This window comes from Phalacrocorax aristotelis, chromosome 5, assembly GCF_949628215.1.
Source record: "Phalacrocorax aristotelis chromosome 5, bGulAri2.1, whole genome shotgun sequence".
Lineage (NCBI taxonomy): Eukaryota > Metazoa > Chordata > Aves > Suliformes > Phalacrocoracidae > Phalacrocorax > Phalacrocorax aristotelis.
In genome coordinates this window covers 32,305,233-32,329,487 of record NC_134280.1, presented here as the reverse complement: position 1 = coordinate 32,329,487, position 24,255 = coordinate 32,305,233, and the positions used below count along the sequence as shown (strand labels likewise).

At 42.5% G+C, this 24,255-nt stretch overlaps 1 protein-coding gene across 1 annotated transcript in view; it reads left to right on the top strand.

Moving 5' to 3' along the window:
- The window catches only part of PLCL1 (phospholipase C like 1 (inactive)), a 214,478-nt gene that overhangs the window by 167,943 nt on the left and 22,280 nt on the right, over positions 1 to 24,255 (top strand). The window contains exons 2-5 of the mRNA XM_075093863.1: positions 1,416 to 3,887; positions 6,077 to 6,280; positions 17,268 to 17,343; positions 21,220 to 21,329. Of these exons, the coding sequence (XP_074949964.1) occupies positions 1,416 to 3,887; positions 6,077 to 6,280; positions 17,268 to 17,343; positions 21,220 to 21,329 (2,862 nt within the window). The remainder of the gene's footprint in view (positions 1 to 1,415; positions 3,888 to 6,076; positions 6,281 to 17,267; positions 17,344 to 21,219; positions 21,330 to 24,255) is intronic.

Genomic DNA, 24,255 nt, shown 5'->3' with positions numbered 1-24,255 from the left:
ACAAAACCTACTCTCCTTGGGACCCCTCTTCTCAATATCCAGGCAGCCAAGTCCCTTCAACATCAGAACTGGGAAAGTATTGCTGGTGGTTAGGGAAATGGGAGGGAAAGCAATTTTAACAAGTGTTTCACTATTAATTACAGCTTTGAATGATGTTTTAAAAATGTTTTTGGTAGCTGTTAAATAGTTTGTATACCAATGGAGTAGATGTAAATCATACAGGGGAAAAGAATGATTTGCAATTTGTAATTGTTGTGAAATGTTTTGAAATGATACTATGTGGGAAAATATTGAAATTGAGTTGCTGTACTAAAATTACAGAAAGCTTTGCAGGCAGCTGGGTTTAAATCCAGCAGCAAGTAGGTAGTTGATACTGAGAAGACAGTCACACATGTCTGGTTAAGTGTTTTCTCTAGACAATTTGGAATATATACCCTAAAGAAAAAGGCTTTGGGTTTCTTGCCTGGTTGTCCATTTCCCCACAGCATTTTGTGGTCCTGGTACACAGAAATGACCAGAATAGCTACTTTTCAAAGCAGATGGGGAGACAAGAGAGTGTGAAGTAGGTTAGGGCTGAGCAAAGGGGTATGGGTCTCCCATGAGGGAGGCCATGAAAGCCATGTTGTTGTGCATGCAGCAGAGATGGGCTTTTCCGCCTGGTGAGAACGTCCTTTGGTAAAGAACACTAGAACATACAAATAAGAAAGCCCAGACTCTCCTGAATGTGTCTCTCAGGGGTCTGACCCGTGACTGTTGTTTGGTTTTGTTTTAGTCCTGCTTGAGGTGTCCAAGGTTGCAGAAAAGAGGCAGAATTGAGGTAGGATGCTCATCTGCTGAGCACCAAGCTGTCACATGTGCCCCACAGGCATGCTGACCTGTCCCAGGCTCTCCTCCCAGCATTGCTTTGGAGGCTTCTTCCCCTTCTCCTCCCACAAAGGCTGAGACTCTTTTCTCATACCATTTATCCCAAAGTTCCTCCTTTATTCATGATATAGCTTAAATCCTGGTGAGATCCATCCCACTACTGGTTATGCAGACCTTAACCAAGTGCTGGAGCTTCCCAAGAAACCCCTCTTCCCATACATACCTGTTTTGAATAGGTATATGACACAACTGGGTACCACCTCCTCACATATGTAGCAAGTTGCTGAGATCTGGAAGGCGGTTTAATAGCTGTAAATGTCACTCATGAAAACTTGGTATCTCCAATGCTGCAATCAATCAAGTTGCTGTATAGCTCAGTATATTTTATAGCTCAGTAGGGAACTGAATTGTGGGAAGGGATAATATGTTGCATTTTGAGGTTGAGAACGTCATGAATTATCTTTACATAAACATATCTTCTCTATTATTTATGCACTTGTGGAATAGCCAAAGAAAACCTATTCTTTTTTTTTTATGTAATTATTTCACAGGATCCTTCAAACCAAAAATGTGGAAGAAAGAAAACAGTGTCCTTCAGCAGCATGCCATCAGAGAAGAAAATAAGCAGTGCCAGTGACTGTATCAGCTTTATGCAGGCTGGGTGTGAACTGAAGAAAGTTCGTCCAAATTCCCGGATTTATAACCGTTTTTTTACTCTGGATCCTGACCTGCAGGCTCTTCGTTGGGAGCCTTCCAAGAAGGACCTTGAGAAAGCCAAGCTTGATATTTCTGCTATAAAGGAAATCAGACTAGGGAAGAACACAGAAACGTTCAGGAATAATGGACTTGCAGACCAGATTTCTGAGGACTGTGCGCTGTCAGTAATTCACGGTGAGAACTATGAGTCCCTTGACTTGGTTGCCAATTCAGCAGATGTGGCCAATATTTGGGTATCGGGATTAAGATACTTGGTTTCTCGTAGCAAACAACCCTTGGATTTGATGGAAAGCAGCCATAATACCCCACGGTTTGCCTGGCTAAAAACTGTATTCGAAGCAGCAGACATTGACGGTAATGGCATAATGTTAGAAGATACATCTGTGGAGCTAATAAAGAAACTTAACCCCACCTTAAAGGAATCAAAGATTAGATTAAAATTTAAGGAAATCCAGAAGAGCAAAGAGAAACTGACAACACGAGTAACAAAAGAGGAATTTTGTGAAGCATTCAGCGAACTTTGCACAAGACCTGAAGTTTATTTCTTGCTTGTGCAGATATCTAAAAACAAAGAGTATCTAGATGCTAATGACCTCATGCTGTTTTTAGAGGCTGAGCAAGGAGTGACTCACATAACAGAAGAAATGTGTCTAGATATTATACGCAGGTATGAGCTTTCTCAAGAAGGGCGGTTGAAAGGTTTTCTTGCAATTGATGGATTTACTCAATACTTGTTGTCCCCAGAATGTGATATTTTTGACCCAGAGCACAAAAAAATTGTCCAAGACATGACACAGCCTTTGTCACATTACTACATCAATGCATCCCACAATACATACCTAATAGAAGACCAACTCAGAGGACCAGCTGATATCAATGGTTATGTCAGAGCTTTAAAGATGAGTTGTCGGAGTATTGAACTAGATGTCTGTGACGGCCCAGATAATGAACCCATTATTTGTAACCGTAACAACATGACATCGCCACTTGCCTTTCGAAATGTTATTGAGGTAATAAACAAATTGGCCTTCTTTGCTTCAGAATACCCCCTTATTCTCTGCTTGGGGAACCACTGCTCAGTACAACAGCAGAAGGTAGTGGTGCAACACATGAAAAGGATCTTTGGAAACAAACTCTACACAGAAGCACCTTTATCCTCAGAAGTCTACCTCCCATCACCCGAGAAACTGAAAATGAAGATTATTGTGAAGGGAAAGAAGCTGCCCTGTGACCAGGATATATTGGAAGGAGAAGTCACAGATGAAGACGAAGAGGCTGAAATATCCAGGAGACTGTCAGAGGATTTCTCAAGGGAACCAAAGCTGATATGGCTCTGCAGGGAATTGTCGGACTTGGTGTCCCTATGCAAATCTGTCCAATACAAAGACTTTGAGACATCCATGAAAGCTCAAAATTACTGGGAAATTTGCTCCTTCAGTGAGGCAGAAGCCAGTCGGATTGCAAATGAATACCCTGAAGATTTTGTCAACTACAACAAAAAGTTTCTGTCCAGGGTGTACCCAAGTGCTATGAGGATAGACTCCAGTAACTTAAATCCTCAAGATTTTTGGAATTGTGGTTGCCAGATAGTGGCAATGAACTATCAGACCCCAGGGCCCATGATGGACCTACATACCGGCTGGTTTCTACAGAATGGGGGATGCGGGTACGTTCTCAGGCCTTCAGTGATGCGTGAAGAAGTGTCTTACTTCAGTGCAAATACCAAGGGTATTGTTCCAGGCGTTTCTCCCCAAGTCCTACACGTCAAAATAATCAGTGGTCAGAACTTTCCAAAGCCCAAGGGTGCATGTGCAAAAGGGGATGTCATAGACCCCTATGTCTGCATAGAAATACATGGGATTCCTGCAGACTGCACTGAACAAAGAACTAAAACTGTTCAGCAAAACAGTGATAACCCCATTTTTGATGAAAGCTTTGAGTTCCAGATCAATCTACCGGAGCTGGCCATGATCCGTTTTGTTGTTTTGGATGATGACTACATTGGGGATGAGTTCATAGGGCAGTACACCATCCCGCTGGAGTGCTTACAGCCCGGATACAGGCACATACCGCTACGGTCTTTTGTTGGTGATATCATGGAGCACGTTACTCTCTTTGTTCACATTGCAATAACCAACCGAAGTGGAGGTGGGAAGGCCCAAAAGCGCAGCCTCTCGGTGAGGATAGGAAAGAAAGCAAGGGAGTACACCATGCTGAGGAACACCGGTCTCAAAACTATTGATGACATCTTTAAGCTGGCAGTGCATCCGCTACGAGAGGCTACTGATATGAGAGAAAATATGCAGGTATAACACTTTTGTCATGTGCATTGGTATGTCCTGAATGTGGAAGTGAAGCTCCTGGTGTGAGCTGTTGGTAGGGCAAACTTGCTGAAGCTGGTCAAAGTTGATGACGTTTCAGACCCACAGCTGTTGTCAGGCTTTAACTGGACATTGGAAGGCTGATAGTTGCAGGTATTAACTAACAAGGAAATGTGGGATTCGGCAGAAATGTTTTAAAAAATCAATATGCCCTCTCCAAGCACATGCTTTACTAGTTGTTTTTCTCTGAGAAAGCAGAGCTGAGGGTACATTTGTGTCCCCATGCCTCAGGTCTCAAAAACTTCATTTCCTCGCTGGTCCTGGAAAATGTTAGCAAGCTTTTGTTTTGCTGAGTGAGGGTTATGCTTTTAATTTTCTTTGTCTGGGTGAGACAGTCGGTGGATGGGTCATTAAGGTTTTGTCTACACCAGAGAAACCCACTGTGCAAAGAGCAGCAGGTTTCCCTGACTCTGTTTTGCCACCGTTTGCCCAAGGGCTGCAGATGTTCAGCACAGGCACTGAATGCCCCTTGGATTGCAGTTTCCTCCCTGCTAAATATCTGTGTTGTCTCGGCTGACTGAGCGCTGGCAGACACAGGTGCCGCCTTGGCTCAGGCAGCCTTCTGGCACAGTGTCCGCCTGCCCATGCTGCTCCAAGAGCAGCAAGAGCCCGCTATGGCCAGGATTGTCAGGGCCCAGGTGCACAACACCGTCACAGCTGCCCGGGTTAGACCTTCATGGTTGGCAGGAGGTGATAGGCAGCGAGGTTAAACAAGAACCAGCCTGCCTGGTGCTCTTCTCCGCAGCGGGGGCAGCTTTGTGGGTTGATTAAGGGGCAGCTCAGTTCAGAGGTCCAGGCGCTGCCTAGAAACAAAACTGAGTAGCATTAAACAATGAGATTTCTTTAATAAATAGCTGAAATCAGGCATAACCATCTCCTTGGTAAAGATACAGAAACAATTCATTTTTCTTTCGTGAAAACAGGAGAAAAAACACATAGCACATCATTGACCCTGCTTTTCTGGACAGAGTGTAAAGCAAATTAAATGTTGGCAGCTGGAAAAGTTTACAAAATGACATAAGTTTTAAATCACTCCCAAAGGAATAGTCTAAGCATATTTTTAAGAATGGGAAACTCTTCCCAGCCTTTCCTTTCCTGCAGGCCTTGAAAGTAACTAGTTTGAACTGCTGACTCCACCTTCTGTCTAGGTCAGGTACTATATATGAACTATATAAAAGAAAATACTCTGAATCTGACTCAGAAACAGCATTAATGTGCCTTCCAAGGGAAGTTTCAGTACAAGATCTTTTTCTGGGGAATGCGTTGTAAAGACACAGTCGTTAGCTTTAACTGCATGCTAACGTATTTGATTTATGAGAAGAGCCTCTATTAATTAGCTGGGCATTTTCTCATGGCTGTTTTTTCAGCAAGATGCAGGGGGAGGACATTTACAAAGTCTGGGTTGTTATAATACTCTCTTACTTAAATTTCGTGCATCTTGGTCACTCATTGTATAACTTAAGAAGCTAAATGATAAGGGCACGTCAGCTCTACATCCACTGACTAGATGAATAAATAAATCCTGGCATGTTGGTTTCATTTGACCTGTATATCCAGTATTGATTTTCTTATGTGTGACCTATGAAGGGGAAAGAGTGTTTTTGTGTCTTTATGATGTGGTAATGCAAGGCTGAAAACAAAGTGTTTTTTTCCTGCTTGCCTTTCCCATGGGAAATACAAGGTCTGTCAAACTTGTTCTTGCTAGAAGATGATAATGATGGGAGAATGAGGCGATTACAGCATCAAAAGCAATTGGAGTCTGAACAGTTGGGAAAAGGAATAACATTTTAGGCTGATGGTTTAATATGCTGGGGACCAGAGTTTGTCCCTGTTGGGGCTGGATTTGCAAAGCAAAATAGCTGTAGAGCTGGCAGCTGAGATACCTGGGCCTGGGGGAAAGCTGGAGCTATCAGTAGGCTTGGGGATCCAAATGGGGCTGGCCAGGAATTCCTGTGTTCGCCAGCACCCCAGGGTCTATGGGGGGTCCAGGAATGGTGGGCAGTGGGGTAGCCCTTCCCCACATCGGCAGGCTGGCACTGCGGAGGTACTGGCACGCTGGGAGGACTAAGTGGCAAGCAGCAAAATGTGCTCAAGTGTTTCTTTCCTTCCACCAGAATGCCATGGTGTCTGTCAAGGAGCTGTGCGGGCTGCCGCCCATTGCAAGCTTGAAGCAGTGCATCCTGACCCTGTCCTCACGGCTTGTGAGCAGCGACAATGCGCCGTCTGTTACCCTCTGCATGAAGGACGCGTTTCCTTACCTAGAGCCTCTGGGGACCATGCCTGACGTGCAGAAAAAGGTCCTGGCAGCGTATGACCTGGTAGGTGCTTACCACTGCTACCTCTGCCTTTCTTCACCTTTGTTAACATCGTAGGCGAGGCTTGCTGGCTTTCATGTACCCAAACGTTTGAGGCTCTTCAAATGACTTCAGCTATGCAAAATTGTCCGTTAATCACCAAAATCGCCAGCCTGGGCTTTTTATTGTTTGGTGGTTGGGGTTTTTTTTTTTTGTTTTGTTGGTTGTTTGGTTGGGGGGGTGGGTTTTTTTTTGTGGGGGGTTTGTTTTTTGTTTTTTTTTTTTAACAAGGTTGTGGCTAGCACAGATTAGCACTTGAGGAGAGACTTTGTTTACAAAAATAGCAGCAATTCAACCTGTACTGGCATTATCCTTGAGAAGTGGCAAGATCTGCACGCTACCCTTCGCCTGCCTCCCTGCAGTGGAGGGCAAGGCCATTAGTCAGGGAGCTGCAGCGTGGGAGTTCCCAAGCAAAGCTGAACCATCCCCTTCCTGACGCCTTTCAGCAGCACTGTTAAGTAGTGCCTGTCTCCCTGCCAAACCAAGTCAGTGTGGCTCTTGGGAAGGGCATTGCAAGATTGGAAGGTAAGTGTTAAAATGCCCATTTTTTTTTTTTTTCAATGATGAAGGAGAAGGCAGTATGGTACAGGAATACTTACAGAAATGTAGGGAGATGAGCTGAAGTCATTCCACGTGAATGCTGCTGCTCAGCCTTGTATGACATATGTCACTGCTATGGGCAACTGAGCAACAGCTGTGTGTGACTTCCAGCAGCAGAAGTTGCTGTCACTTTGTGCCTCTCAGGCTATCAGACTGCCCCGTCGCTTCCTATCTGTACTAGATGGTCTGCAGCAACTGATAGCAAGCCACATAGTTCTGCAAACCCTGACTTAAATATTTCACTGTGGCAACCAAACTAAATCACGAAGCACGTTCAGTGCACAGCAGTTAATTCTGCAGCTTATGTTCATAAGGAATAAAAAGGTGAATTACTTTGGGGATATTGAATTGCTTCCAGAGACCCTGAAGTGTTGCGAAGCGTGATGGCAACTTTGACCAGTCATTCAGTGTGCCAAATGCTCGCCTCCTCTCTGTCTCATTTTTTGTTCTTATAACATACTTCTCAGGAGAAAATCAGCTTGAGGGGAAGAGTGAGACACTGATGTTGATTAAAAAAGAAATACTAAAAATACTCTGAAATAATCCTACTTGAAGGTGATTAAGTTGTGGTAATAAAATACCAGCTGTAACAATACCAGAACGAGGATTTGTGAATCCAGTTGATTGCCATATTTTAGACTGGACTTTTTTTGGATAGATTTGTTACATGCTGTGATGTTTGTCTGAAAGAGCAAATACCATGTAAACAACATTTTTCTCTCTTTGGAGGCCTGCTTAATGAATGAAATGAATATGTCACCTCTTATCTTTGTAATTATATACTGAAGAGTACACATGGGACTTCTCAAGGCCTCCTTGTGCTTTGGAAACAGTTTTTCAATTTCAGTAGGTGAAAGGCATCTTTCGGCTGCAGACAAAAACACTTGTAAAACTGTTTTAAATAATATTTGCTCTCACATTTGTCTCTGATGAAGGAAGATGTACCTTGAATGTCAAGAGACAGTGCAAGGAGTTTAAGATCAGACGGCTGAGAAAGAGAAGGGAATTCTTCCATTCCTATGTAAGGGTTGATTTGAGATGTAATTCTGGTTAATGAGAAGATGTTACTTTAAATTACTTTTACCCGCTTTGTCTGGCTGGGACTGCCTCTTACTTTGCTAAAACTATTTGCTTCTGAAAAAGCAAAAGCCAGATTTAATAAATGTTTTTGCTACATTTTGGATATTTGCCTTTTGAGGCAATGCCAGCAGCAGAATATTGAAATTTATTTAGCCTTTTCTGTGTTTAAAAAAAGGAACTGTCTCTATCAATCTTGATATTTGAAACTACAGTGTGGGGAGGGGTTTGCAGTTTTAATATTTAGAAAAGGGTTCTTCCTAGCTATGGTTTTTGTAGTGCCTTGGTATAATCCAGGGTGTATTTATTTTTAATAATAAGTTTGTGGGTTTTTTTTTGTTTTGTTCTGGGGTTTATTGGGGGGGGGGGTTGGTGCAAATGAGGGCATGAGTTGTTGGTGGGAAGCAATATGAAATATTTTAGCTTTTTATTTATATTCAAGATACATTACAGTTCAGCCTTTTACGTTGTTGATAAATATGGCTTCAAGGCACTGGATCCATAAGTGCTTGCTGCATGCTTTTAATTCCCCAGAAACGTGTCTTCACCTTAAAGCAATCTTTGAGTGAATAGGGCCTGAGAGCAATTTTAAATGCATAAAATAAAAGCTGTTGATCTTGGCCTCACTTTTGTATGAATGGGCTGTACTTCTTAATTCCTTTTATGGTCGAATGGAAAAAAGTTTGGCCCTAAATCTCACGGTGGGAAGCTGTGATCGTAGGTCTGCCTCACTTGCTGGGCTCTACAGTGCAGGTTGCGTGAGTGCTGGGCAAACCCTTTCTCGCCACCTTAGAAAACACCACATATTTTATGTTCTTTAAAAAACCTGCTTTGAAAATAATCTCTGATAAAAACAGCCCTAAAGTTGAATTTTTTCCCCCTACCTGAAGTTACCAGCTGAACATACCCCACCCCCCCAAGGAAAGTATAAACTCTGCCAGTGTATTTAATGGGGTATAGACAGCACTGACAGTCAGGTGCAAATGCTCGGAGACCTGTCACAATGATTTGGAAAACAATTAACTGTCTGTTCTCTCCTGCGCAGCCTTTGTCAGCAGGCTGATAGACAAAGACTGGTTTGTGCAGTTTGTTTTTTCCTGGGCAATTAACATTACCATTGTGTTCCACATTAAATATTTTCTTTTGAGGGAGGCCTTATTAGAATAAAATTTAATAATTATTAGAATTAGAAATTAGAATAAAATTTAATATGCTTTGTTTAAGGAACTGGAATGATTTTTTCAAAGCTTTTTTTTGTTTGCTTGTTTCTTTTTATGGTTGCATTGCAGTGGCTTAGTGGAACTTGACTGTTGCCATGTGTTGTAGAGGAAGAGGCTTCATCTGCAGAGGAGAAGAGGGAATGGGCTTTGCTGAGAATAAGGTGGACTGTTGACAATACACAGAAAACATTTTTGATAAGTATGGCAGCTACCAGAAATACAGCTTAGAATGGTTTATTTCAACTTACAGCTTTAGTTGTTACCGTACACAGAGTATAATGAGCGGATTCTGGTAATGGTGTCATTGATTCCCACACATACATCCTAGGATAGCATAGCTTGTCACTTACAGAGCTGTTCTTCAGACCTTTCCTTTCCCATGAAAGAGGGCTCTCCCTCACCGTCTCCGCATGTTTGCTCCCCGTTTTCGGTGGCTGGGCATGGGAAGGTGCTGTCTCAGGAGGGCAGCACGTGCGGTGTGCCTTAGAGCCTGTCAAATTGATGCCAGTGTTCACTGATCACACCTAAAAAAAGGAGATACTCAATGTGAAGAGAAGGGATAGGGCCCAGCTGGACCTGACAGATGGTTGAATTATTCACTGCAAACAGTTACCCTGTGAAGTTAGGGGTTTTTTTGGTTGAGAATTGTTCGGAAACAGGTTGTGGTTTCTCCATCTGCATGGTGTACTCATGTGCTGATGCAGGCATGCATGAACTCAGGGACACTTGTGCACTTTGGTTTTCAGTTATTGGTTCAGCAGTATTTTTCCTCCAATATCAAATGATTGAATCATTTGCAAATCAAAAGCAATAAACAAGTGATTATAAATGTTCTTGGTTTTACCCAATCTTCTGGCTTGTGTACATACAGAAGTTTTTCTGGAAAAGTAAAGATACTTGAGGATCTTCCTTTACATGTTTTCGAAGGATAAACAACAAAAAGTGTAAAAGAGGTTGGACAGAGAAAAATGTTATATAAACTCATGTTGACATGAGCATTTTTCTCTGTGTTCAAGCCTCTACTGGAACTGATCTTGCTATTTTGGAGCAGGCAGGTAAGGAAGGACAGCATATCTGTAGGCACCGTTGAGAGACAGCAAGTTAGTTAAGAATGTCTTTGCCAACACAGAGATGGGCTGGTAATTTTTGAGAAGTAATATCTGTGACGCTGCTGGGGAATAAGTAGATGTATTTAACAGCAGTGTTTTTGTTGACACAGGTATTGGTCTGTGCATGCTAGAAGAATTCTGCTGAGGTGTTTGTGGAGAGGAACTGTTCTTTGCTGTTCTTTCAGAGTCAGTCTTTTTGGGTTTCTTTGTCTTGATGCAGGTGTGACAGCTCTTTATTCCCAAAGAAAAAGTCAATTTTCCCAGTTTATGTCAATGCAAAATGACTAAATAGATTTTTGTGAGCTTTTGCACTGAAATTCATATTTCAGCTGGGCCAGAGTCATACACAAAGGAATGTTTTTCACAATTCTCTGTGCAGCTGAAGACAAGGGATATTGCGGAGCAGAGCATCCACGGCCAAGGAAGTGTCATAATGCACTGATATCGAACACAGTCCAGTACATGGACATTGTCTTGAAATTCTATCTGTTTTAAAGAGTTTTCCATCCAAAATTAGACATAGACTGGGAAAGCCATTATCCTTTTTCTTTCTCTACTTCTTAATATTCTCTCTGTTATTTACCCACAATTCTCGTGTTTTTTTTCTCTGATAGCCATGCCCCTTAGTCCCTTCTAAAATAGGACCTGAAAATGGTCAGATCAGAACTTTTCTTAGAGAATGAAGTTCCACTTGGGAACTTCAGTTACTCTGTTTTAGCAAAAGCATATTGAAAGCTGACCCCTTTCCCTGTTGCTCCACTGCTCCTTTTTTGTAGAGGATTGTTCTCAATGCACTGGATCACATCCTGAAATGCTCTGACACCATATTTCCCCAGAAATATTTGTAAGCAAAAACATGAAATCGGAATTTAAGGCAAATTTTATTCAGTTTCTTCTGCAGTTTGTTTCAATAAGTTATTTCAGATGTTTTCATCTGCTGTAACCATCCCTGAGAACTGTTCCACTTAATGGGCTGTTGCAGGAAAAGGCTCAGATATAGAAACCTGGCTTGGAGCGTACTGGGACAGAGACAAGGCAGACTGGTGGCCAGCGTTCCTTCCCAAGTCCAGGCACCATGTGCACATCCTCCCTTTTTACAAGGCTTGCTGGAACATGATTAATTGCCTGGCTGTTTCTTGTCCCAAATGTCTGCAAGAAATGCTCAATGCTAAAGAGGGAATCCTCCAAATTTTCATGAGCTCAGTTTATTCTTCAGCTGTTTTTCCAAATTGGTTGTATTTTTGTAGCCTCTTTTTTTGGTGATGGGTTGTGGTTTTTTTTGGTGGGTTTTTTGTTTGTTTGGGGTGGGGGGTGTTTTGTTTTTGAGCAGTAGAGGCATGATATGGTACTCCTTACTCAGGCAAAACTCTTGATTTTCAGTGAGAGGCATAGGAGATTGGGACGACAGCCATGAGGAGACACCTGAGAGAAAGCATCTTTTTAGTTTGATGTTCAGTCAGTTTCTGTTCTAAACTTTGTAATATTTATGAGAGGATTCTTTGAACTGTCCTTTTTGTATCATTTATCTTCCCAGCAGGAGCAGCGCTTTAATTTGCCACCAGGAGTTTTTCCTGGGTTTTTTGGGGGTATTTTAGTGAGACTCTGCTGCATTAATTTCCTCTCCCTTTTTCAGTTTCTAGAATAGTTTGTAGAAGAAATTGGTCTCTAGCACAGGAGTTCATTAAAGTAAAAGTAAATAACTTTTTGTTGTTCATTTTGTACTGATCCTATGATTAAACTTCCTTTAGTACAGAGAAGAATTAAGCCTGTTAATTTCTTGTGTGTAAAAATATTATGCCCTCAGAATTAAGATATTTTAAATGTCACTTAAACTTTATTTATCTTTGTAATTAACACCTAACAGAAGTGACCAAGAAAAGCATTGTTCTTTCTGCAAAGCAATGGGATTTTAAATTTGATATTGCATGCTATATTTAGACACTTAAGAGAGACAGGTCAGTTAAATTTTCAGCCTGTGATCTGTTCTACTTTATGGGTCTCATATACTGGACAAGAGAGAGCTCCCTGGTTTGTGCCATCTCTTGCTTCCCGTGCAAGAGACAGGTGGATTGAGACAGGTGAGATTGCTTCAGGTGGATTGAGACAAATCGAGTTTAGGCTCCTTGCTTTCAGCATTTTGTAAGAATATTTAAATTAAATGAGCTATTCTGCAGGAAAAGCCCTAACCTGTGCAGATGAGGCTTTGTATCCCTCCATCCCATTAGTTTATGAAATGTGACATGTACTTCTAGGACTCGTGTTGTGTACATATTCTGTCAATTTGAACAGCCTTATTCACATCTTGTTGTGAGAGCATTTCTGGCATTGCAGCCTCTCCAGGAGAGTTTGCACCTCCAGGACTTGCAAAAAAATCTTTGTGTCCTTGCTCCCACGGAAACGCGGCAGGGGTGCGGGATGGGAGGATCGGGCTGTCCTTTGTTCCCACAGAGCTCTGCACCACTGCAGCTGCTGAGTGAGCGTACAAGGGACCCCACGGTTCTCTGCCCCTGGGATGCAGAGCCCAGTCCTGAAACTAGCAGGATCTCAAATGATGCCAAGGTGTGTGGTAGTTTCTCCCATTCAGCCTTTTTCCTTTCTGCTTACTCTAATAGGTACGCACTGTTGGTCAGCAAGGTACCTTTTTAAGTAGCTATACCAGAATCAGGTTTTGTGTAGCTTTGCTCCTATTTTTGTCTATTTCCCCCCCCCCCCGTAGCTGTTAAACATATCACTCGGTAAAGTTTATCATCTTCTTTCTGACATGAGAAATACAAGTTGTCCTGAGCAATCCTGCCAACTTCAGCAGCTGCTAAAAGTTTCCTGACTGACTCCCAAGTGGACCCAGATACCAGCATCCATCCCCTAAAGGTTGCTTTTTAGTATATTTTGCATAGAGGTTAATCCTTTGAAGCTAAGCATTCAGGAGTTAACACTCTGGTGGAGCATGAGTTTCCTTAGGGAGCAGGATGCCTCTCACTTTTCGAGAGGCACTCACCAAAGCGTGTTGCTGTGTGGGAGCTGACATTAAACAGCAGCCTGATGGGCTCCAAGCAGATGGCTGGGACTTACACAGCTGACCAGGAGCACTGCTCAATGTGGGTCTGAGCAGAGTAAAGGTGCCTGGAAATTTGTGCTGTAAACATCAGAAAGCTCACTCTTCACATTTGAGACAGGTTGGTGGATTTTGAAATGTTACTGACAAAACTGGCTTTGAAAATCTCAGGCTATTGTGTGATTTATAGGGTTGTCTTCCCAGCAGAAAATCTCACAGCCCTACATGTTGTGTTTAGGTCTTCTCGTTCTTGTCTTGGCACTGTGAGAAATAGGTGACTCCCCCAAGCACGGTTTTGGATGTGATGCCAGCTGGAAAAGCAGGGGACCATTCAGATTGGGAGACTGTGGGCTCATTTCAGAAACAGTGCCAAAAAAGAAAAAGGATATCTAGATGCTGTGACACAGGACTGTGAGTGGGAGCTGTTGATGAGCAGAGCCATAGTAGCGAAGTCTCCCAGGAGCTGACGGATGGGACCAAGCGGAGGTGTCTGTGGCCAACATGTTCCATCCCTGGCCAGCATCCTACACTGTGGCCGGAACCCCTGCCAAAACTGCTGCCTGCTTCCCCGTGTCCAGTGTGAAAGGATGTGCAGGGCACCAGTTTTTAGCTGAGGCTTTTACCTGCATTAGATTGAATACTGGCAAATTATTAGCATTCATTCTAGTAAACAGTTACTACTAACTTAGCTTTTTAGATGACCTTTACAATGTTTGCTTAGTAAATATCCCCCAAGGCACTACCTTGTGTGTAAGTGAAAATGTATGATAGGGGAAAATTTAAAAAAACCAAACAAACAAAAAACCACACCCCACAATGACAAAGTGGGTTTTCAGATTCATTTGGCTATTTTTTGAGGGTTCTACCAGTTCTGTTGCCAGGATTTGCACAGAATCCTTTCAAAAGTATCTATTGTGATGATGTTTGAGGGGGGGGGGGGAAACCCAAACCAAACCAAAAGCCAACACCCCCCACCCCTGACCCCTATGCTATAATTTTATTCTGGATAGCAGTTACTTGGCTGTTGTACTCTTATCTGTATGAATCAGTCTCTGGTTCTTCAAAGTGAACACCCAGGCTTTGTCCTTGCACTAGCCCATTGTTACAGTCTTTTACCACAGCGTTAGGAAGCAGGATCTCATGCCCACTGAAACTGCATGTGCAGTTCTTGCTGGGAGCAGAGTCTGGCCTGTCACGTAGAGATACTGGGTCCTGCACACTGTGTTATCACAGGTGGTGAAGACACCATAGGCTGGCCAAAATCATGTATCATAGTTGGCCCAGGGTGTATTATTTCTACCTAGTGCATTTTTTCCTGAAGGAACCTGTGAGGGAGGATGCCAGGTAGTGCACTAAGGGCATCCCCTAACCCCAGTCACTGAGCTGAGGAACTGTGAAGCCACTCTCAGGATTTGTCATGGGACAAAAGCTGCTTATTTTTGCCAGGATTGCTGCTGAGCAGGAAGACAGGAACAGGTTAAATTCTGCTATGTGATCTGTTTTTAATTGTTTGTTCTTGCTAAGCTGAGAGCAGTGAGACTTTGATGTCAGCATCAAAGGAGCAGAGGGCTGTTCAACCTACTCTGCAGTAAGGGAAAATTGACATCCTATTGCCACTTTTCTCTTAAAAAATGGATGTAATACCTTCACGTCTGAGAACCCTAAAATAGGCATGCCAGAAACTCCTGGGAGTGGGTCCAGTACTTGGAGAAAGATATGGTAAAACTTAAAATACCAAATTGCATGATTCTCAAGCTTGCTTTTTTTCTGTGTGGTAGGATAATTTCCTGTGGCTGTATATATTTTTTTTAAATAGATATATGTATGTGCATATATATATGTGTGTGTGTATAAATATATATTAAAAAAACCTCTCACAAGTCAAGTTATACTTTAGAGATCTGAGCACAGGAGAGACAGATGCTTTGGATATACTGTCCCAGCTTAGATGGATTGACTTCACTGGGCAAAACCTTGCTGCTGGGTAGGAAGCACAGGCGCAGACCCATGGGGGCCAAGCACAGGGTGATGGGTGCACGGGGTGCAGCAGCCATGAAGATGCTGGTGGTGCCTGGCTGGACTGGCCAGTGTGGGCACTGGCTCATGGGCCCTGTGTCTGCATGTGCAAGAGGTGCACGTTTGGCCTCTGGCTGCCTCTGTAGTGACTTGCAGATTTTTTTGGAGATTCTCACTCTCTTTACTGCTCGGACCAATTCACCATTGGTAGTCGGTGGCCAAACGGCTCCTTCAGCACAAAATGACTATGTGCTGTGGTACAGAAAAGCCAGAGGGTGCATAGAAATTGTCATTTCCTTCTAGATGACAAGCAAAAATATCAAAGAGGAAAAAATCAACATGATGCACAAACAAGCAAGTAATAAGAATGAAAGGCAAAGGATACTATCAAAAGTAATTTCAATCTCAGACTTATCCACTGGCCACGTTCTGTTAAAAAACAACCTTGCACTCCATAGATGTATCAGGCTTTTTTTTCTCTGCCTGTGAAGCTGGTAATGGATTTTTTTTTCTCGTTCTTGTTTATATCAAAGCAAATGCATAGGTATTTTCATTAAATGCAGCCTGTCTTAATAGCTTTAATTAGAAATGAAGATGGCATGAGGAGCAATATTTGGATCTGAATTTCTCCAGAATTTGGAAGTTTGGGTGTGACAAGTAGAAGCGTCTCTCGTCCCTTGTATCTAATTAAAACAATAAGACATGCTAACATGCAAGTGTTGATTTAATACTGTTATACTGTCTTCCACTAAAATCATCGAAACCTACTGGTTGTGTTTTCATATTTAGTGTGTTAGAAAGTAGGAAGGCTTTTAGCAGTTGTAGCATTTTGGCAAAGCTTTCAGGTGGCGGCTTCTGTAATTTCAGGATGTAACATTAGGCAGTATTCAGTTTGCTTCATTTCTAATTGGCACGGCTCTCATGCTGCTTGGATTTGATTGGGGTTTGTGGTGTACATCCCAGGAGAGTGAGATTATCGTCAGTCATAGTTTGTTATACAGCGTGTTCTTGCCTTCTGTAACAGATGTATGTGCCACCTTTTGCAATTTGCAAAATATAGCAGTGGAACAATTTGCTTGTTTGCCTGGGCTTCTGAAGAGTTTTGGAAGGTTTGTTACCATCAAAGGAGAATAGCCTTTGCAAGAGGGAGGCTCAGGAAACTTGTCACGTAATGGACACTTCATCTGTTTGCTGTTAATGGGCTACTCTAGGAAGATGCATAAATATGGATGTTTCTTGCAACTTGTGAGCAGGCTTGTTGAAACTGCCTGCCTCTCTTATTTTTGTTTTTGGGGTTTGGGTTTTTTTTCCTTTTAAACTTCAATGGAAATGTTGAGGCTGGGATAGAATTTGGATCTGAATTTCTCCAAAGAGAAACTCAAGAAATAGTGTAGCTGTCTGAACCGCTGTAGTGCATGGAGTTCAGTGCAGGCTTAAGTACCTCTTGAAATCAGCGCTATTCATGACTTGGTAATGTTTTTGATAACCACTTAGGTTAAGGACTATACTTATTTCTCCTTTTGTTTCAAGAAAAGTACTAATTAGAAAGGGCTTAGTTTCATGTAGAATTAATTTTGTTTGCTGCTGCCTTTGCTTTCTTCTGAAGTCCTTTGTGATTCTTTTACATTATTTGCAGTGGTGCATCCCTGATGTCAAACAGCTGTTCTTTAACTTCTGGAACAAAACATTTTCTGAGCAACTGTCACTTAGCTTGATACAGATCTGGGAGCCCTGATATGAAGGAATGACCCAATCTTTATAGCGTTGCTTGCACAGTGGAGCTCTTTTGAAGTTTGAACCTTTGTACTTTTCTCTGGGCTAGATGTTGCAGGAAACCCTAGTAATGCTACTTTTTTTCCCTATTTATTTTCTGACAGATGATTCAAGAAAGCAGGGTTCTCATTGAGATGGCAGACATCACTCACGACAAGATTGTTCAGTGCCAGAAAGCAGGTAATCCTTTATTGTGCAGCTCTGGATGGGAGATGGGAAACAATGTGCCATAATTTACTTATAGTTTGTGACTAATGCAGCATCTTTCACCTGGTATTTAAGTGAGCACCCCGGTCTTCCCATGGCAGACTTCATGCTCCTGAAGGCTCATCCTCCAGTAGCAATGCAGGCATGGGATCAGGGAATAATCCTCAGCTTTCACCTTAACAGCTATTTCTCCATCTTCTCTACAGCTCTGAAATGTCTAACAGCATTTAAATGAGTCAAATTAACTAGAAAGGAATTCAATTAAGAAGAGGGAGTGAGAAGGCATGCTGGCTTTACTGAGCTCTATTGTCTACCACAATCTTTCCCTTAAACACAGAGGAGGCAAGAGGTTTTGAAATTCACAGGACAAAGCTCTGCTGCCTACCTTTACTTACTCTTTCCTGTTTGGGTTTGTTTTAGACCTTGGAAACTTGTGCCAATATAGTTCCATTGTATGACAGAGAATCTGTGTGGCTATGCATTACGTACATCAGGTATATGGGCACAAACCACTGTAAGTAGGCTTAAAGTAGATCGTATGTCGCTTGCATATTGTACTGGATGTCTTTACACTAGGGCTCTGTCTCATGTGTACCAGTAGAAAGGGGAGAGGTGGTTTCAGAAGTGGCCACCTGCATGCTGTCTGCTCTGCCACAGGTTCACACTCCTTTTTCAGGACGGTAGAAACCGTGAAAGTGTCTGTGATTCACAGTTCAGCTTATTCATGCAAACCCCTCTTCATCACTTGTTCAGGATAGCAGGCTGGACTCGGAACTGGGACGTCTCCTGTAGTTTCCACTGATACACAAAGATAAGCCCTGCTAGAGAGAGTAAGAGTCCACATTTGGCAGTGGTAATCCTCTGCAACTAAATCCATCAGCTTCCATGTATCAGAAACCATGCTGAATAAATACATGTAGTGTATTTCTATTAGGCATTTACACTGCAGAAATTAAATCTGTTTTCACTTCATTTAGTTGTATAGCTGCACCTTTCCTAATCTGTAGCAAGCCTTGAAGGTCTGTAATGCAAACACTTGCTACTGCATTTAGTGTTCTTGGGCATAGTCTTCTGGGACCACAACAATCATAAATACTATTGTTTCTGATAGGCGTTTTTGGATTTGGCAGGTGACACAGGCAAAAGCCTTTGCTTCTATTAAATGTGAAAAAAATGAATGAAACTGATGTTTTGTAGTAAATCCTTTAATTAATCTTTTTAATTAGAGGAATTTTGGTAACTGTTTCAAGCATAGTATTTAACTGATTTTTATATGGTGCAAGAGCAGGGTGGAAAATAGAGCGCTCTGAAATTCAGAGCTCCAGAGCCATGCTGGCACTGTCGTAGCAAAGAGGGGGAGGTATCTGCATAATCAGCATAAGAGTCCTCAGCCCAAAGCATTCATCAATCAGGTGCGGAGCGTTTAGGAATGGGACAGTGACAGGAAAATGCAGCACCGGGAGGTCTTTCTAGATGGTATCATTTAAGAGCAATACTTTGCACTAAATTATGCAGACCCTCAGCAGCATCAGCCAGCTTTCTGCCCACCCTGCTCTGTGCACAGAGAGGAGAACCCATGGGACTTGCCTGGCCACTGGTGTCTTTGTGAGCAGAGGGCTGGAGATGTATACAGAGAACATGATGCAGGACCACACCACTATGTTGATGTCCAGAGTTTCATGCAGTTCCCCTCTCCGCCCTTCCCCCAGCAAAAAGATGGAATTTCTCAAGTTTGTTCCCTTTGCTACTGTATCTACTTTTATTTTCATTTGTTTTGCTTTGTTAACCTTAAAATATCATTTCTGATTGAGAAGAAGGCTGGAAAGATATGAAGTGCTCTTCTGAAGCCTCAGGATTTAGACAGAGGAAAGGAGTAGAAGAGAGAGGGTCCCTCACCACGCTCAATTGACAATTAATTTGTTGCAAATGTTGCCCAGGCAAATTGTTAAATAACATTTTCAATGTGGCAAGAAGAAGCACTCAAAATTAAGAAGTGTCAGAGGTACAATAACCTGTGAGGTTGTCCTTCACCTCACCCCAATCCTGCTCCCTTTGACCGTGTGTTCCCACCAGACCTCAGCTTCACATCACAGCCTGTTTTGGTCCAGGCTGCTTGTGCCACAGAGTCCTGCCCACACCCCCAGATGGCTTCTCAGGTGGCTGGTCTGGTGTCGGGTTGTTTTTATTTTGGTTTTTGTTTTGTTTTGTTTTGTTTTTTTCATGTGCAGTCTCACCCCAATGCACAGTGGTCAGCAGCAGCTTGGAGGACTGAAATGCTAAATGTTTTTATTGGTCCTCCTACCCGCAGCCTAACAAATGTTTGTGGCTCCCTCTCTCCGGGGCAACACTGTCTCCCAGTTACAGGTGGGGAAGTGAGGTCCAGAGGGAAAAATAACTAAGGGGATGCTGCATAAATGCAGGGCTGTCCATGTGGAGCTGAGCACGGTTAACCTTCATATTTTTTTGCAGGGCAAAGCGAGTCATTTGAAGGTTTTCTTTCACTTATTGAAGCAAAATGATTTGTAAGTCAGTTGGCACAAAGCACACCTGCAGAAGAATCTTGCTTGGTGTGCAGTTATTTAGACTGTTTTCCAAAGGAAGTGCTGCAGGAGCTCTGTTAACCCTTGACAGGCAAAACCTGTGAGTGGGCAAAGTTTTGGAAAATAAGCAGTACAGAGATCTTGCATTGTGTGGGGTTGAACTGTCTCAGTGTTATCAAGCTCCTGGAGTCAGTGCAAGGCAAGAAAAATCTATTGTTAGTCTTCCAGGAATTCTTTGGACAAGCTGTGCCAAGCGCCAGCCTTCCTTGGGCTGCTGAAGGACTGAATCCTTCAGCAACTCACTAAACAGCCCTCTGCATCTACTCCATGCAGGTGATCTGTTGATGGGCATTTCTTTGATGTAATTTCAAAGAAGCTCGAATTTGCAGGTGACATTTGTCTTTAAAAGTTAGGGGAGGGACAGCTATGAAACAACCGGAGATGGAACTTGGTTTGTTCAGCCAGGATGGGCTTCAGATATTTCGGAGTGTTTTAGTGCTAATTTGGCCTTTGTAAGGTACAAATTAAGGGAACACAAGCAGAGCTCTCTCCATTTTGTCTCTTAATCAACACCAGACTCAGAAGTGTTTTCATACACTGTGCAAATCTTGTGGAATTGGTGGGCTAATTGGACTTGTTAAGGTTTTGAATCTGCTCCCAGGTTTCCTGAATTCTTGTATCCAGCAAGAGATTTGCAGACATTTGCCACAGAAACTAGCAATGAAATAGTAACAATTCCCAGGGCTGTGGTTGGAAGTCTCAATTCTCCAGGCTGCAGGAATAGCAATCCTGTGATTAGTGGTATGCGTTTCTGACATAATTTATCATTGTGAAGTACAAGGGCTTTTCTCTATGACTGTGATTAAGATTAATGAGGAGCTGTGCATTTGAGTTTGTTTTTGCTGTGCTGAACAGGTATCTTCCACGTCTGTCAGACTGCCTTCCAAGGTACAAAATCATCTATTCCAAGAAGAGTGACAAGCGATTGCCTTTTGTTGCAATATTGCTAACAATGCAGACTGCAAGCAGAAGTGCTGGAGGAGTGTTTGTGCAGGGACCAGGCACATGCCTGTGTGCGACCCCAGCACTGGAAAGGGGAGTTAGATACAAAGTGGAAGCACAACCACAAGATTGCACATGACCCTTTTATTTTGGAAGGTGCTCTCCAGGATGGGGTCATAACAGGGAAGGGGGAGAAACACAGAAAGAGGTTGTAGGAAGTAACAGCTGTGAGACTGAAAATGCTCCCTGAACATTTTATAGGGGAAATCAATCATGCACTGGGTGATCTAGCAATCTGTATTTTTAGGAATGGAATTCCACGAAGAGCTTCATAACCTTGGGACAAAGGAAGGTTTGAAAGGAAGAAAATTAAGCAAAGCCATTGAGAGTTTTGCATGGAATATCACAGTGCTGAAGGTAAGCACAGAAAACACCACCTTGTGTCTCCTATTAACTCTATAAATAAACCTTTGCTCTTTTAGCTTATCTATTTGTACTGTCTTACTAATACTGAAGCAACATTTTGTTTTAATGGGATGTATAAATTACCCCCAATTATTGAGATTTATCAAATATATCTGATTACAAAGGGGAAAGACAACTTGTGGTTTGTATGCTCAGGGACCTGATTCTGGTTGTCAGTTCTGCCCCACATACCCAAATGTGAGCTGTCTGGCATCACCGTGTCTCAGATACTTGTTTTGTAAAATGAGGACTAGAACATCTCTTTGGGGAAGGGACAGGGCTGGGGTAGTGTTGTGAAAAAAACTCAAAGAATATTTTAGATCCTGCAGAAATGCCAGGGTTCTGTTTCAAAACTGGAGCATTATCCAAACAGCTAAAAAAGGGAGGGATGAAAATCCCTCCATCCTGGCTGCACAGTGACACACTGCTCAGTGAGCACATTACTCACCAGGCTTTAGCTACTGGTTTGGCACCAACCAGCCACAAATTGCCACAATAGCTGCATGTCTGAGCCTGAGTAAAGTTACCCAGGGATATCCAGAGATAGAAAGAGGAAAGGATCTGGTACAGCCATAGCAGACGGCAGGGAGAGGACCTGAGCCAAGCATTGAGATTGTTAGCATTCAGCTCATGCCTTCTTTCACGGGCTCATTTCCCACCTTGCTCTGATAGATCACGCTTTGATTTCTCCTCTCTCTCTTCCTGCTGCTCCCTTCCTCCAGCTCCCATTAAGCAGATTGCCCTATATGACAGCATCTGCCTGTGACCCCCAGTGCCTTTCCCTTCGCTGGCATCCCAGGGTGAGCCAGTTAATGGCAGGGAATTTTTACAAAGTTCCCTATCAGATATACACTTAAACATAATATGCAACAGCAGTAGCAAAAGTAGTAGGAGATGCATGCTTCAGCATCATGGAGATGGAAAGAATGCTAACATGTTCTGAGCAGGAGAGGGGAAAAGGAGTTGAGAACAAAGAGGCTGAGGGGCAAAAACAGGTGGGAGAGGCCATTGGTAGTAGAGGAAGGTTAGAGAAGACCTGGGGGGACACCTGTAGTTCCTTGCATACCTTGATTCGCCATGAGAGAGGGTGAAAGTGAGTAATGGAGTCAGTGTAGGCTCAGTTAATAGGACCTCCAATGAAGCGAAAAGGCAACCAATTCAAATGTGATGGAAGCAGCATAACTGAGGCAAGTAAGTAAAGAGTACAAAAAAACCCAAAACCCAAACAACCCAAAACAAACCACTAGGCAGTTCTGAACACTAATCTGAATACCTTTAGCTGTGTTAGATAAAATAAATGCCACGTGCTCCAAGTCACTCAAAACACGGCCAGGGTTACACTAAACTTTTCCGTTTTTAGATGTTTGTCAAATGAGAAGTCCACATCTCTGAGGGTGACCCATGATTAGTGTAGGTACAAGCAGGGTGTCAGATAAAACATTTCCCATTAAAAATAATTGCTGCCTAGCACATAATGTCAATTATTCCTTGACCTTGACTAGACGGTTGAAATGCTTTTCAGTTGTTGACAAGTTTCATTTCTAACCCACAACTTCTTTTTTACCTTTTTCACCTAGTAAAATATTAACAGTTTGTGGCAACTACCCACAGGTATCAATGTACATGAAACACCTTTTCATTCTGACTGATGTCCAACTCGGCAATGACATTAGGCAACTGGGAATGTGGATGTCAAACCTTGGGTGGCCGATGCAAGACTGTCAGTTATTGTTCTTATTTTTAAACTTTTTCTTTTTCCCTTAAAGAATACTGTATTTCAGTGACCCTGCCCATAACACACCTATTTGCTGGTTACGGCTGCATCTCATGTTTGGCACTGAGTCTCCCCTCTGCACTGGTGAGAGCTCCCCAGGAGGATTTCGTGAGGAGAGACCAATAACCCTGCCCCACTCAAGCAATCAGTGTCCGCCATGTGTCTAGTTTCAGGGTGGTCATTACAAATATATTTCATTAGATGTTGGTATAGTGATGTAAGAAAAGAAAAAAATAGCCCATAACATCTTGCAAATGCATCAGCTGTTTTACACCACATCAGGTGAGTGAATGGCACACCACTGATGGGAGAAAGCCTCTTTGTGTGCTCTGGGCTGTTGGAGGTAATTACGTCATGCGGCAGTAGTCAGTTTGTGTGAGGTGCCCATGAGCAATAGCAGATATTATGTTGTGCTTGTGCCTGCCAGGTGATTAATAGTCTTCTCCCAGGCTAGTGAAGCAAAGGCATATTTAATGAATGTATTTCTTTATGAAGACTCATTGCAATAGGTAAGCTTTGAATACAAAGAGGGGGTGCAATAAGAAATTGCTGCTGGCAAAATCATTAAATAGTTACATAGCGCAAGATTAAAGTGTATTTTATAAAAATCGTAACTGTGGGCATTCATCATGTTTAAAAATGCCCTGAGGTACTTTTGAGAAATACCTAATGAGAATGAATCAAAATAATATGTCACTTTATTCCTTAGTTTATATAAATGTAATTACATGTTACTAATGTCCACTAGAAGGACAAACTGTTTGCCAGAACATAAAAATGTTAGTAAGAACAGGGGCGTTATAACTTGGTGACAGTCAACTTTGACATGTGACATTTTAAAAATATGTATATATCTTATTTGGTCCCATGTCATGTAAAAGACTGTCAGGCTCTCAGTCACTAATATTGAGAGGCATAACATCAGTACAATAGACAGAAGAATCAAATTCTGACAGTGACATTACAGGAAGGGTTGTGATCCCAAATTTAGTCTTGCTTTCATTTTTATTTCCATGCACCACCACCTCCCTGCCTCTGTGTTCCTTTCTGTAATTAAGTGCCAGTAAAATGCAAAGGTAGTGAAAGAAATTTTGTTTACCACCT